The 13,659-nt window shown below is 35.7% G+C and overlaps 1 protein-coding gene across 3 annotated transcripts in view; it reads left to right on the top strand.

Moving 5' to 3' along the window:
* VPS13C (vacuolar protein sorting 13 homolog C) overlaps nt 1–13,659 on the top strand; it is a 174,702-nt gene that overhangs the window by 78,066 nt on the left and 82,977 nt on the right. For all 3 annotated transcript variants that reach the window (XR_004525195.2, XM_019947640.3, XM_073801104.1), the window contains exons 26-34: nt 2,077–2,230; nt 3,873–3,952; nt 5,550–5,609; nt 8,227–8,389; nt 9,158–9,274; nt 10,147–10,250; nt 10,448–10,615; nt 11,120–11,424; nt 13,182–13,329. Coding sequence is in view for 2 of the 3 variants with exons in the window: in XM_019947640.3 (XP_019803199.2) it covers nt 2,077–2,230; nt 3,873–3,952; nt 5,550–5,609; nt 8,227–8,389; nt 9,158–9,274; nt 10,147–10,250; nt 10,448–10,615; nt 11,120–11,424; nt 13,182–13,329 (1,299 nt within the window). In the remaining variant the exon portion in view is untranslated. The remainder of the gene's footprint in view (nt 1–2,076; nt 2,231–3,872; nt 3,953–5,549; nt 5,610–8,226; nt 8,390–9,157; nt 9,275–10,146; nt 10,251–10,447; nt 10,616–11,119; nt 11,425–13,181; nt 13,330–13,659) is intronic.

Genomic DNA, 13,659 nt, shown 5'->3' with positions numbered 1-13,659 from the left:
CTTAGTGGCTGGCACACCCTCATACATGGAAGATGATGCTCAATAAATATTTTATTGAGTATTGAATGAATGAACTAAAGTCATAAACAATCAAAATCATCTAAGAAAAAATAGTGCTGTTTGAAATATTTTTCCCAATTTGACCTTTTTTTGCCATTCCGAAGTTTTAAATATTTCTGTGGTGAAATCTAATTTTTTCTTTATATTCTAGTTTTAGTGTGTGTTTAGAAAATTATCCTTCATTACAAAAATATTTACCCATGATTTTATTTATTATTTTATGATTTTAATGCTTTCATTTAAATCATTGATTTATTTGAAATTTATTTTTGTATATCAATTCAGTACTGAATATCTTACTGTGCTGTTTTATTGTTTCTGTTTTTCAGTTGACGCTCCTGATTTTTCTTAGGTATATGATTATATCACTGCTAATAATATTAGTTTTTGCTTTTTTTTTTAGCATTTATATTTTTCCAGTTATTGTGGCTGGCTTATAGGTTTCCCCAAAATCTGATAGTTCAAAACAACTATTTTTATCAAAACAGCTATTTTATCTTGCTAATAGTTTTGTGGGTTAGGAATTCTGGAAGGGCCCAGCTTAGTCATTTTTGCATGTAGTCTTTCACATGCCTTCAGTCACATTTGACTAGAGTAGCAGTGACCTGAGCTCTCAGTGGGCCTCGTGGCTCACTCAGGAGGCTGGCAGTTGATGCTGGATGTTGGCTGGGACCTCGGCTGGGACTTTTGACCACAGTACCAACTCACGGCCTCCTGACCATGGCAGCTTCAGGGTAGTTGAACTTTTTACATGGCAACTAGCTTCCCCCAGAATGAGAAATCCCAGGTGGAAGTTTCATGGCCTTTTTTTGCGGTATGCGGGCCTCTCACTGCTATGGCCTGTCCCATTGCGGGGCACAGGCCCCGGACGTGCAGGCCCAGCGGCCATGGCTCACAGGCCCAGCCGCTCCACGGCATGCGGGATCCTCCCAGACCAGGCCAGGAACCCGTATCCCCTGCATAGGCAGGCGGACTCTCAACCACTGCGCCACCAGCGAAGCCCTGTACTCTGTTGATTGAAGCAGTCACAACCCTGCCCAAATTCTGTGGGGGTGGGGCAAAGACCTCCGTCTCTTGACGGAGATCAAAGAACTTGGATGTTTTAAAAATGGCAACATGTATGTTTTATTTTTCATTGTTTAAATATACTGGCTATCATTTCTACAATAAATTTGAATAGTAGTGTAATAGTAAATGTCGTCATACTTTTTGACATTAATGGAGATGATTCTTATATCACCAGACATGACTTTTAGTTTTGAGATAAAGATTTTAAAAAATCATATTCAGTGGCTTACCTGGTGGCACAGTGGTTGAGAGTTCGCCTGACGATGCAGGGGACACGGGTTCGTGCCCTGGTCTGGGAGGATCCTGCATGCCGTGGAGCAGCTAGGCCCGTGAGCCATGGCCGCTGGGCCTGTGTGTCGGGAGTCTGTGCCCCGCAACGGGAGAGGCCACCACGGTGAGAGGCCCGCGTACCGCAAAAAAAAAAAAAAAAAAATCATATTCAGGAAGAATTCATACATGCCTATTTTTACTAAATTAAAAAGGTAAATCAATAAGGATATAAAATTTCATCATGATTTTTAGATAGATGTAGTTATATTCTTAATAATAGAATTTAAGATGATAACTTCCGGGCTTCCCTGGTGGCGCAGTGGTTGAGAGTCCGCCTGCCGATGCAGGGTACACGGGTTCGTACCCCGGTCCGGGAAGATCCCACATGCCGCGGAGCGGCTGGGCCCGTGGGCCATGGCCGCTGAGGCTGTGCGTCCGGAGCCTGTGCTCCGCAGCGGGAGAGGCCACAACAGTGAGAGCCCCGCATATCACAAAAAAAAAAAAAAAAACCCAAAAAGATGATAACTTTCAATCATGGTAAATAACTTGATGGTAATAGAAGAGTATGAGCAAAATTTCTACTATGGTCATGACTGTATATATGAAGAAGGATTTTGTATTTTTAAGTATGATTCAAAGTACTTATCTGCCTTTCATTGGCTGTCCTGATTGTTTTAGGTGATTTTGGAATTTACCAAACAACAGAAGGAAGAGGATACAATTCTAGTGTTTAATGTTACTCAGTTAGGAACAGAGTCTACAATGAGAACATTTGATTTAACTGCGGTAACTTACTTAAAGAAAATCAGCTTGGATTACTATGAAATTCAAGGTAATAGCCATAAAATTAGAAATAATAGACAGTAACAGATTTAGTATTACTTTTGAGTATCTGAAACACATTCATTTATATAGTAATAATTATAATAAATAATAGCAGTGTTCTAAGCATTTTATAAATAATAACTCATTTAATCCTTGTAACAATGCTATAAGATAGGCAATGCTATTATCTCCAACTTACACAAGAGGAAACAAAGTCATAAATTGGTTACATAATTTACCCAGGGTCACACTGCTAGTTAGTTAGTGGCTGAACCATGATTAAAACCCTAGAAATCTGCCCCTAGGGTCTGTATTCTTAACTACTATGATCTACTCAGAGAGTCCATATAAATCCCCTTTATATAGGGAGTATTATTCCCATTTTACAAACAAAGGAAGGTTAAATAAAGAGAGATTAAGTGAGTTGCTCAAGATCATGCATCTTACTAATAGCAAAACCTAGAATTTATCTCTGGTCTTATAATATTGAAGTTCTTATTCTTTTGATTCAGTAGTGTTCATATATCAGAAGCAGCATCAGGTTATGAAAATGGTGGGACATAAAATTAATTCTTTCAGAAGCTTTTATGGTTTATGCATTTCAGTGTACATCTTGTATACTCATTGGATGAGGAATGAAGGAATGGATGAATCTACAGTAATTAAGGTTACCTAATATTTGCCAAGTATTTTAATCAAATATAAAGACCTATTTTTTTGTTATTTTTTAAACAGCTCTAACTAAAATTAACCTCAGCTTAGAAGAAAAATGTTTTATGTATTAGTAAGCTCCTATAAGCACTGTGGAGAGATGGAGTTTACATTATTGTCTTAAGGCGAAAAATACAAATAGTAAATTTTCTAGGCTATTTTTTCCTTTAGAGAAGGTTATTTCAGTGGAAAATTCTGAGATATCTCAGAAACAGGAGTTATAAAACTGCAAATAATAAAAGATGGATAAAAGAGTGGATAAATCACTTATCCCTCCATGGCTTCTGGAGGTAGTTCCTTGGGACATGTACATGAGGATATAGAGGACATCTGGTGGTACCTGTTGTTTTTAAATTTAAAGAAATTTAACAATTCCCCTCCCTTCAAAAAACTATTTCCTCTTCTGTGTAAGCCTTCTCTTAGTCTAAACAAAGGAAAATTATTTAAATTTCTTTAATATGAATGAAATTTTAGAGCTCAACAGAATACTACATGTTTTTCTAGTTCAACCTCATTGTTATGTAGTTGAGAAAGCTGAAGTTAAATAGCTTTTGGTAAAGGTAGAGATGAATTAGAATTCATATTTCCTGATTCTTAACACCCGTAGTCTTCTACTGCCTTACGAATGCACGTATGGTCTTAAAAATATCTAGAGAAGTTTTGATTACTTTTGAACACAGATGTACGATCAGAGAAAATAAATACAGTATGCATGTTTTTAAGTAAGTTGGATGTCAGAGGTAAGGTAAGGATTTGGATTGGCTTATTTCTTTACCAGTGATGACCTTAATATTTAATAACCATGAAAATATGTGCAGGTAGTTTTTTAAAGCTTAATTAATAAAATTTTTTAAGAAGAAAAGGACATGTTGGAAATTCCAAATGTAAAAAAGAGCAATTTATTTGAAACACTTTTTTTTTCTTTTTCTTTAATCTAGGGTCCAAAAAGAAGCCCCTTCACTTGATTAGCTCTTCTGACAAACCTGGATTAGATCTCTTAAAAGCGGAGTACATTAAGGTAAGGGTCACAGAATGTTTATATATTTATTATATACTCTAAACTATCCTCTGGAAGGAAAAAGATGACAGTAGATTATTAAAGGCTCTTGTGTATCATAGGTTTGAATCCTAGGGATATCTACTGTTTCTCTTTCCATTCGCACACCTCTTTCTCTTTCACTCAAGTAAGGACTAGGATTTTACAAAGTCACACTTCTTGTCCACAAAGATGGAAGCCTGGGGTAAAGTAGGTCCTACTACTGTCTTCTGGGGCACATTCACCTACCTACATTCATTGTATGTGTAGGTGATATTTGGCTAAGTATCCTACATCAAAAGGGATAAAGTCAAATTGAATTTGGTTCAGAAGAGAATTGCCTGGATCCAGAAGGACTCAAAAATATGTTATATGAAGAATGTTGAAGAATGTTATATGAACTGATGGTATTCAGCTTCATTCAAGATTAGTTGATTTATTTAATTATTCAATAACTGTTGAACGTCTTTTGTGTCAGGTTGTGTTAGGATACAGAGATGAAAAACATTCTTTGTTCTCAAGGAATTTGTAGACCAGTAGGGAGATAGGTAAACAACAATTAAAATATAATGTGTTTCATGGATGCCAAGGGGGGAAAGTGGCAGGGGGTGGGTGGTGTGATGAATTGGGAGATTATGATTGGAATGTATACACTGATGTGTATAAAATGGATAACTAATAAGAACCTGCTGTATAAAAAAATAAAATAAAATTCAAAAAATATATAATGTGTTTATTCTTTAATAAGGAAGAACACAAAACATTATGGGAGCAGGGAGGCAGGGATATTGATCTAGCCAGAAGGCTTCTCACAGGAGGTAAAACTTTGAATTTACTGTGTATGTTCCCAAGGGACATAACTTGAACCAATTGGTTATTATGATAGGAGATAGATTTTTAAAAATATGTATTTATTTATCGATTGATTATTTATTTTATTTTTTTTGGCTGCACTGGGTCTTAGTTGTGGCACGGAGGATCTTCATTTCGGCATGTGGGATCTTTAGTTGCGGCATGCATGTGGGATCTAGTTCCCCGACCAGGCATTGAACCCGGGCCCCCTGCATTGGGAGCACGGAGTCTTACCCACTGGACCACCAGGGAAGTCCCAGGAGACAGATTTTTGATTCAGTGTGAAGACCTCATTAAATCAAACTTCTCTAAAGTTTGGATTTCTAAGAAAATGAGGTTTCTTTCACTGGAGATATCCTAAAATAGACTTGCTGAAGACTTTCTAAAGGTATTTAAACATTAGGTGATAGATGGGCTAGACTACCTTTAAACCTTCTAACCCTCAGAGTTTATCATTCTGATCCCTAGCTGCAGTTTCCCAAAAGTGAATGATGCCATGCTCTCCTCTGTTTGAAGAGGAGGACAAGTTTTTACTCTTATGATAAATAAATAGATTTGGATGTAACTTTATAATAATGATAATAAAATTAAATATATAATGTATTTTAAAATAGTTATAACTAAATATAAATAAATTAAGTACAGATTATAAGTAAATGATTCATTTACTTTGGTCTTAATTCCTTCTTTAGAACTTTTTTTTCTTTCTTTTTTTTGTTTTTTTTAGGCGGATAAGAATGGACCCAGTTTTCAAACTAGTTTTGAAAAAACTGAACAAACACTTAAGGTAAGAAATTCTGTTAAAAGAATAGATCCTGTTTGAAAATAACCTACTCTGTAAGTCTTCAGTATCCTTTGAGGAACCATTAAAAGTTATAAATTAGCCTCATAAATGTCTACCATGCTCTGTGTTTATGATTCAGGATAATAATACTGTTATTTAACTCATTGTATCACATCCTAATTATTTCTAAAGGAAGGAATGCTGTAGATGAGGGAACTTTGATTTACAAAGAACCAACAGGATTCTGAACAAACCAAACTAGATACTGTCTTTTAATGCAGGGCTCAGAAAGTATGTGAAATATAAGGAGAGATGTTGAGTACTTCTGGAGCTATACTAAGGTACTCAAGTAGAGGAAGAAGGGGCAAAATGTAATTTTAGGATACAGTAAAAAGAAAATGAGAGAAATGAGTTTCAGATTATACTTTTTTTTTTTTTTTTTTTTTTTTTGCTCTACGCGGGCCTCTCACTGTTGTGGCCTCCCCCGTTGTGGAGCACAGGCTCCGGATGCGCAGGCTCAGCGGCCATGGCTCACGGGCCCAGCCGCTCCGCGGCATGTGGGATCTTCCCGGACCGGGGCACGAACCCGTGTCCCCTGCATCGGCAGGCGGACTCTCAACCACTGCGCCACCAGGGAAGCCCCAGATTATACTTTTGAGAGATGGGAAAATCTGTTGAATATTGAATCTTCCTTTTAATAATTTTTGTATCCACTTAGTGTCTTGAAGCAATGAAAAGAAGTCCTTTTGTATAAAAAGTGATTATTAAAAAATTTCAGTTCACTATTAGAAAATCATATATTCTTTAAAGCAATTTGTGTTGCTATTTTAGGTTTCTGGAGTTACTGTTTTTAAAAATATATTTTCTCCTATAAGCTATATATTCTTTATTTTTAAATGATAGGACCATAATTGTGGTTTTAGAAGATTATTTAGTGACTGAGAACTCACTCTTAATTGCATATTTTATATTTAAATCTCATGAATGTCACATTTGAAATCTTTGTTTTTTTAACATCTTTATTAGAGTATAATTGCTTTACAGTGTTGTGTTAGTTTCTGCTGTATAACAGAGGGAATCAGCTGTATGCATACGTATATCCCCATATCCCCATACCTTATGGGGATTCCCTTGTATGTTATTTGTTGCTTTTCCCTTGCTGCTTTTAATATTTTTTCTTTGTATTTAATTTTTGATAGTTGGATTAGTATGTGTCTCAGTGTGTTTCTTTGGGTTTATCCTGTATGGTACTCAATGTGCTTCCTGGACTTGATTGACTAATTCCTCTCCCACGTTAAGGAAGTTTTTGACTATAATCTCTTCAAATATTTTCTTAGACCCTTTCTTTTTCTCCTCTTCTTCTGGGACCCCTATAATTCGAATGTTGGTGCATTTAATGTTGTCCCAGAGGTCTCTGAGACTGTCCTCAGTTCTTTTCATTCTTTTTTCTTTATTCTGCTCCCTGGCAGTTATTTCCACTATTTTATCTTCCAGCTCACTTATCTGTTCTTCTGCCTCAGTTATTCTGTTCTTGATTCCTTCTAGAGTATTTTTAATTTCAGTAATTGTGTTGTTCATCATTGTTTGTTTGCTCTTTAGTTCTTCTAGATCCTTGTTAAATGTTTCTTGTATTTCTCCATTCTGTTTCCGAGATTTTGGATCATCTTTACTATCGTTATTACTCTGAATTTTTTCTCAGGTTAAGTTGCCTATTTCGTCTTCATTTATTTGGTCTTGTCGGTTTTTACCTTGCTCCTTCGTCTGTAACATATTTTTTTGTCGTTTCTTTTTTTTTTTTTTTTTTGATGTGTGGTGCTCTGTTCCTGTCTTACTGGTTGTTTGGCCTGAGACGTCCGGCACTGGAGTTTGCAGGCAGTTGGGTAGAGCTGGGTCTCGGTGCTGAGACGAGGACCTCTGGGAGGCCTCCCTCTGATTGATATTCCCTGGGGTCTGAGGTTCTCTGTTAGTCCAGCAGTTTGGACTCGGTGCTCCCACCACAGGAGCTCAGGCCTGACCTCCAGCCTGGGAACCAAGGTCCCACAAGCTTTTTCTTTTTCCTTTGTGCTTAGTGTAGATGCACTTGCTCATAGGGTGCTGCATGCAGAGGCCTCACGCCCAGCCCTTCACACCAGAGTTCCTAGTGCGAACCGGCTTCTGCTGACACTGTAGCTTCAATGGCCATGTGCAGAGCCATTTGCAGAGCCTGATATCATTTCTTAACATGGTGGTAATACATGGTGATTCTGGAGTTTCATGTTCTAACTTATATGTTTTATATAATCATAATAATTGTCATTGAAGATTCAAAAAAGTGATATGTATATTCAATCTTGGAATGGCCATGACAGGCAGATTGTAGGCTCTATGGTAATTAGGATTGGGAAATGGAGTAATTAGGTTACCTTGATACTCAAATGAACCCCCAAAATGTGTAAGTATAATTTACTCTCCATATATTGCCTGTTTAAGGACTGTGAGTTGTGAGTCTTCGTCTCTTCTCTCTTCCTTTTAAGTGGTGTACAGCAGTGATGCAAGCCTAGTTAGGAGCCTTTTGTATACATCATGCAGACTACTGGTATAATTGGCCTGGGAACTAATTTTCTTTTTAAAATATTTCTAGGTGGCTTTTTCATCTTTAAACCTGTTGCTGCATACACAAGCTCTTCTCTCTTCCCTTAATTACCTGACAACCATAATTCCATCAGATGGCCAAAACATGGGTGATACCAAGGAAGTACAAGTTTCTACTGAAAAGCAACAAAAAAATTCAGCTCTGCAGAAAAGTATGAAAAACACTGTTTTGTTTCTTGTTAGTAAGAGTTTTAGAATTGTAGAGCTAAATGGGGAATCTTATGAGAGGCCATCTGGTTAGTCATGTACATGCCATTTTGCCTACCTTTGTTCTTTCCTTCAAACTGAGTCATACATGGGTGCCTGATATGTAAGATAAATGTAGTTAATACTGTTGTTTAAAAAAAAATGTTTTTGTTCTTATTCTGGTGGTGATGGGGGATGCCTTTATATGAGTATTAGGGGAAGAAGACCTGTACTTGTTCTGAGCTCTTCCTCCTTTCAGAGGCTCCTGAAAGGACTCCATAGAGGGTTAGTCTTCCCTAACATTTTACAGATAAGGAAATCAAGACCCAGAGACATGAGGGCCAGGGTTCAGGGATAGCATCGAATTGGATAAGAGCCCAGCCTTTGGATCAGAAAGAACTCAGTTCAAATCCTGACTCTGCTACTTAAACTATGGGACCATAGGCATGTTATTTAATATTCAGTAACTTCCTTGAGTTTCAGTGTTGTTATCTTTATGTATTTTAAGTTTTTTCTTGCTTTTACATTATCAAAGTAGTACATCTCACTATTAAAAATGCAAACTATATATAAAGAATATATAAAGCAAAAAAAAGTATTTGAAATACTTAAGAATTTGAGAATTTTAAAATTATTTTAAGCAGAACCATGGTTCACTTAATATAGGGAAGAAACCTTAATAGAGTGTATATTACCAGAATCCACTGTGATAGAATTGCTTTGTTTATATGCAGTGATTGTATCCTCTAAGGAGAGTGACATTATTCACTTCAGGCTGTTTGCCAAGTTGAATGCTTTCTGTGTTATTGTTTGTGATGAGAAGAACAATATTGCTGAAATCAAGATTCAAGGTAAAAGTTCTCATGATATTAAAAATTGTTCAAAAGATAAGCTTTTTTGTTTTTTGCAATGCTAAAGTATATATAAAATGGAAGGCTCTGAGCTGTGAAAACTGGATTATTTTATTTTATGACATAATTGGATTGCATGTTTTCTTAACTCTTTGAGAGTTGAACCACACATACTGGTGTTTTGGACCCTTTTGAGAGTTGTCTCAGAGGTGAAAGGAATACTAATGTCAATGTAGGGATGCTGTTGATGAGCTAAGTGTCAACCCAGAATTCAGTTTAAGGTCTGTGAATACACTTTATCTTGGTACAAATGCAAAGCAACCTTATCATGAAGAACAAATCCTATGAGCCCATTATGTTCTTTTAGGCAAAATCTGCTAAAATGAATGTAGTTTTTTTCTCTGACTCTGTCTTTACCAGCTCATTGTGGTCTGGTAAAGGTAAAGAATATGTTTAAGACAATTCTTGAAGAACTTAAAACCCAGAAAACTAGGGTTTTTCTTTGTTCTTTCTAAACTGGCAGTTCATCTACTAGTCTGAATTTGATTCATGAAACTCTTATAGTCTCCATGTAAATGACTGGATATAAGGTGTAAAGAATTTACTAAAATCCTAAGATAATCTATTTGCACTAGATGTAGTTTTTTCACAGGGTTGAAAATTCAAATAATTATTTTTTAATGAGTTTATAGGTTTCATTGTTCATAAAACTAAAAATATCTAATATTGCACTTATTTATCAATTGTGAGTTCAAACATTGCTAAATTTATAAAGAATATCACCTACAGAATAAAGTTATGCAATGGAAGAAAAATCTTCAGCTCTTATTATGGTATCTATAGAAATTATAATAATATAATTTCTTTTCCAGGACTTGATTCTTCCCTTTCTCTTCAGTCAAGAAAACAGTCACTATTTGCCAGATTGGAAAATATTATTGTCACAGATGTTGATCCTAAGACAGTTCATAAAAAAGTAGGTGATAGTAAATCATTAATATTTTTTGATGATTGAATGTGAGATTTTATTTTAAAATATTTTATTTTTTTAAATACTAATAAAATATATTTTGATAGAAAAATGTTTCTATAATGATTATAAACCCTTTTAAATTGGGATTTTATTTTGTCATTGTCGATTGGATGGAGTGCATTCAAATCTCTGCTTTTCAGGCTGTGTCAATAATGGGAAATGAAGTCTTTCATTTTAACTTGGATTTGTATCCAGATGCTACTGAGGGGGATTCCTATACTGACATGTCCAAAGTGGATAGTGTGGTGTCACTGAACGTTGGCTGTATTCAGATTGTCTATCTCCATAAATTCCTCATGTCACTTCTGGTAAAATCACTATTTATATATAGATTTTTTGGCTTAGAAATACTTAAAATAAGTCTGATAATTATGATTATTGCAAATCTTAAAACTTTGAATGTCAGGTTGTGCTTTGATTTGATTATTGATGGTATTTATGGATTAATGTAGAGGTCAAAACCTTTCTTTAACAGTTGAAATCTGAATCATATAATGATTTTTGTCTAGCATTGTCTAGAACTGGAATTATTTTTGCTGGAATATAATGAATCCAAATTCTCAAGTGCAAAAACTATTAAAACTGTTTTTTTCTCTGTTCCTCAGCCATATAAGTCTAATTATAATTAGCCCTTGTCAGGTAGCTCATATATGTGGATGGATAATCAGTAATTCTTTCCTAACTAGAAAGATAGGACTAAACTGAAAGTTATTTATTTGAAAAAAATTAGCACATAAATAAAAAGAAGATGGTGTTAGAAATGATGTGCTTGTCCTCCTGTTTGAATTACTCCTTTTATTTTGTGTCCACAGAACTTCCTGAACAATTTCCAGACAGCCAAAGAGGCTCTGAGTGCTGCCACTGCTCAGGCTGCAGAAAAGGCTGCCACAAGTGTGAAAGATTTTGCCCAGAGGAGCTTTCGTGTTTCTATCAATATTGATTTGAAAGCACCAGTTATAGTCATCCCACAGTCTTCCATTTCCACCAATGCAGTAGTGGTAGATCTTGGGTTAATCAGAGTTCACAATCAGTTCAGTCTGATATCTGGTGAAGACTACTCAGACCCTCCAGTAATTGATAGAATGGATGTGCAGCTAACAAAGCTTAAGCTTTCTAGGTATGCTCTTTCAATAATTATGTATTGATATTTAAGTATTATTTAACATTGTCTATGAAATTTTATGACTATTGAAATCCATGCTCAACATACTTCTGTTGCACAGAACTGTCTTTTAATCAGCTTTTTATTTTGAAAAATCTCAAGCCTACAGACAAATTGCAAAAATAGTACCTATAATTTTTCAAATAGATTCACCAATTATTTACATTTGCTTTAACTCTGTATATACATATTATCATTTAAAATATTTAAAAATTTAAAATTTTATTTTTATTCAGGTATGAATGACATATTAGTTTCAGGTATACAACATAATGATTTGATAGTCGTATGTATTGCTAAATGGTCACCATAGTAAGTCTAGTTAACATCCATCACCACACATATTTACAGAAAATTTTTTTCTTGTTATGAGAACTTTTAAGATACATGCTCTTAGCAACTTTCAAATATACAGTACAGTCTTATTAACTATAGTCACCATCCCATATGTTACATCCCCAAGATTTATTTTATAATTGGAAATTAAAACATTTTTTGCTAAACCATTTGAGAATAGATATCTTAACGCTTTGCCCCAGAGTGCTTTAGCATGTGTCTCCTAAGAACAAGGACATTAATCCTCTTACATAATAACCACAATTATCAAATTCTGGAAATTTAACATTGATATAATCTATTATCTAATATGCATTCAATATTCAGATTTTACCAGTTATTCCAAGAATTTTCCCCTCAATCCAGGATAACATGTGGCATTTAATTGTATTCTATATTAGTGAGGGGGATTTCTGTACTGATAGACATTTATTCTGGGATAGTTCTTCAGCCTTTCTTTGTTTTTCATGATGATGACAGTTTTGAAGAGTTCAGTCTAGTTGTTTCATAGAATGACTCTCAATTTAGTTTTGTCTGAGTGATTTCTCATGATTTAATCGAGCTTATACATTTTTGGCAGGAATGCTGTGTAAGTAATGATGTATCTCTAGGGCTCACACCAGAGGACATTTGAAAGTGTGTATGTTCATTTTGAAATCATTTTCTACCCCGTCCAAGGAGATTTAATTACCTTAAATACAAAAGGAATGATTATAAGACAAGTCCAGAAAAGAATCCTGGTTGAAGAGCTTTATAAACTTAGAAATAGCTTACTTTTCATCTTGCCATTTTTTTCTCTAATCTCTGTACCAGCACACATACCAGTCCTTGAACAACTGTATTGATGATTTCCCCCATAGCTTCAAAAATATCAGTTTCTTTTAAAAATTTACTCAGGTTGTCATCTATCTTCTGTTTAAAGAAAAAAGTTTTCTTAAAGGCTAATTGTATGTCATATACAGTTGACCCTTGAACAGCACGGGTTTGAACTGCATGGTTCTGCTTACGCGCAGGTATTTTTTTCTAGTGGTAAATAACACAGTATTATACAACCTGTGGTTGTTTAGAACTGTGGTTATGGAGGAATCACATATACAGAGGAACCGAAATATGAAGGGCAAACTATAAGTTACATGATTGCATGGAGGGGTTGTCATCCTAGTCCCCCGTGTTGTTCAAGGGACAGCTGTGTTTTAATCTGTCCATGCTAGTATATTGTAGATTAAATTAATTATTGACCAAGTTTAGAAAACACTAAAACAGCGTTGTTTCAAATCAACGTTTAGAGCGGCAACTTTGGGCTTTGTGTTTTTTTTAATGATATGTTGCATTTACCCCTATGTTTATGCATATATATCAATTATATTTTTCATTAGGACAGTGATCCAGCCAGGCATCTCCCATCCTGATATTCAGCTGTTGCATCCAATTAATTTGGAGTTTTATGTAAATCGGAATCTAGCTGCATCTTGGTACCACAAGGTGCCTGTTGTGGAAATTAAAGGTCATCTTGAGTCAATGAATGTGAGTATATGAGTGAAAAAAACTTTTTTTTAAAAAATTTATTTATTTTTGGCTGCACTGGGTCTTCATTGCTGCGCGCGGGCTTTCTCTAGTTGCGGTGCGTGGGCTTCTCATTGTGGTGGCTTCTCTTGTAGTGGAGCACGGGCTCTAGGCACGCGGGCTTCGGTAGTTGTGGCTCACAGGCTCTAGAGTGCAGGCTCAGTAGTTGTGGCTCACAGGCTTAGTTGCTCCGCGGCATGTGGGATCTTCCCGGACCAGGGCTCGAACCCGTGTCCCCTGCATTGGCACGCAGATTCTTAACCACTGCGCCACCAGGGAAGTCCCAGAAAA

This window comes from Tursiops truncatus, chromosome 2 (assembly GCF_011762595.2).
Source record: "Tursiops truncatus isolate mTurTru1 chromosome 2, mTurTru1.mat.Y, whole genome shotgun sequence".
Lineage (NCBI taxonomy): Eukaryota > Metazoa > Chordata > Mammalia > Artiodactyla > Delphinidae > Tursiops > Tursiops truncatus.
Note: the sequence above shows the minus strand (reverse complement) of the source record. Positions and strands in the feature narration are given on the sequence as shown.